Genomic DNA, 1824 nt, shown 5'->3' on the forward strand with positions numbered 1-1824 from the left:
GCCAGGTACTATTTTAGTAAACCGAGTTCAGTGTACTTTTTAATCAGCTTCAGTTCCCCTGTCTGTACTTATTCTGATAGGATTGGGTTAGGGTATCTTATATAATTTCTGTGATTCCATTGTTTGCATATGCAGCACCAAAGCAGCTCTTCAAAAAAATTATGGAGAATTACTGATATGGTCTCCAAGCTCTAACTTCTATCTTACTGATCCAATGGGTATAAAGTTCAAACTTTGATTTTAATTTATCACTCTATCCATGTTACATGACACCGATCTCTGAAAAGGTATATTTTCTTTTTTCTGCTGCAGAGATCGTCCGTTGTTGGTTCACAGATCCAAGAAGCAGGACGGTTAGCAGCGCATTGCTGCATGCACCAGCAAGCTTCAAGTTGCCTTTGAATGGGGAGGGGCTTTCTTTAGGGCGTAGTGAGTTATTGCTTTTACCCCTCCCTTTTCCCCTGTTTCACTTGACTAAATTTATGTATCTTAGCCATAAAGAGTTATTGACAAGTAAAATTATTATTTGGCAAATGAATTTTCCTGTCAATTCTTGAACGCTGCTGCTTTGTATCTAACGTTTTTAAGCAGTAAGATATTTCCTTGTCCGATCAAATTGCATCAACAGAGCAACACACAAGCACGAGTGAACAATATGCAACCAAGCATGGCTTAGTTATTTCCCCGTTTTTTTCTTTTTAAGCAGACTGATTAATCGTTCAGCTGAGCAATGCGATGCCAAAATCCAAATAAGGAGGAATGTAGCGTAACTAGAACAACAATCAAATCAGATTTTTCTATTTTATGGAAGGATTAAATTAAAAGAGTTGATAACAATGCAATATTATTTTGGCAATGTTCAACTAAAATTTTTAGAGAATTTTCTTGTTAGACATTAACTTTCTAACGTTTTCAATAAAATGTTGAACACGTTAGTTGATAAATAAATTTCTAACAAATTTATTATAACGCATTTAGATTCTAGAAAAATATTATAAGGCAAATTAATTTTTTTAGAGAGAGGTGAATCTGTTGAGAACATCTTGAATAATAAAAACTTAATTGAGAATTTTTGTTTTTTGAAAATTAATTTGCTGTGTATTCTAAATGTAAATATTTATAGGATGAATATTAAATGATCAAGAATATGAAAAAAATACTTGTTATATGCAGAAGGTGGTGTAAAAAAATTTATACAAATAAGTTTTTGTAGCACGCAAAAAATTCAGCGTGAGAAGTATGTCACTGTTGATAGTGTCCTTTGTTGTTGTTGTGGTGTTGTTTCCATTCCCAACAGCTCTGTGCTGGGGAAAGGACGGGCACTATGCAGTTTGCAAGATTGCACAGGTTCCCTTCTTTTTTTTTTTATTTTATTTACTGCTTATCCCATCCGCTTCATCCTCATTGCATTCTTTATGTTTGAAGGATTATCTGAGCCAAGATGCTGTATCTGCTGTGAAAGAGCTTCTTCCCGATTCTGCCCAAGGCCATCTGGCGGCGGTTTGCTCTTGGGCCGATGACGTTGGATATACCCACAACTATCGTTGGAGCCAACCTTTGCATTACGTTGACACCCCTGATTTCATCTGTAACTATCGTTACTGCAGTCAGTCTTTCCATCGTTGCTCCAACTCCTTCTTTTTCTTGCTTCTTCCTTCCCTTGTCTAATTCTTCATTTTGCAGGAGACTGTCATGATTCCTATGCCCATAAACATGTCTGTGTCACTGCAGCTATTTACAACTATACAATGCAACTCAAATCGCAACTCAACTGTAACCATTTACTTACGCATCTTCATTCTTCACTTGCTCATTATTGCCCTT

General features: G+C 36.0%; 2 protein-coding genes across 4 annotated transcripts in view; both read left to right on the top strand.

The window, feature by feature from the left end:
* Positions 1-679, top strand: part of LOC107631040 (bifunctional 3-dehydroquinate dehydratase/shikimate dehydrogenase, chloroplastic) — a 5038-nt gene extending 4359 nt beyond the window's left edge. For 2 of the 3 annotated variants that reach the window (XM_021119426.1, XM_021119427.1), the window contains exons 11-12: positions 130-218; positions 313-679. In XM_021119426.1, the coding sequence (XP_020975085.1) occupies positions 130-195 (66 nt within the window). In that variant the 3' untranslated portion in view covers positions 196-218; positions 313-679. Of the gene's footprint in view, positions 109-129; positions 219-312 lie in introns of those variants that run through there. The other variant, XM_021119428.1, reaches the window with a different exon arrangement.
* LOC107631042 (endonuclease 4) overlaps positions 1130-1824 on the top strand; it is a 3194-nt gene continuing 2499 nt past the window's right edge. The window contains exons 1-3 of the mRNA XM_016334360.2: positions 1130-1347; positions 1426-1606; positions 1684-1812. Of these exons, the coding sequence (XP_016189846.1) occupies positions 1240-1347; positions 1426-1606; positions 1684-1812 (418 nt within the window). The 5' untranslated portion in view covers positions 1130-1239. The remainder of the gene's footprint in view (positions 1348-1425; positions 1607-1683; positions 1813-1824) is intronic.

Source organism: Arachis ipaensis, chromosome B03 (assembly GCF_000816755.2).
Source record: "Arachis ipaensis cultivar K30076 chromosome B03, Araip1.1, whole genome shotgun sequence".
Lineage (NCBI taxonomy): Eukaryota > Viridiplantae > Streptophyta > Magnoliopsida > Fabales > Fabaceae > Arachis > Arachis ipaensis.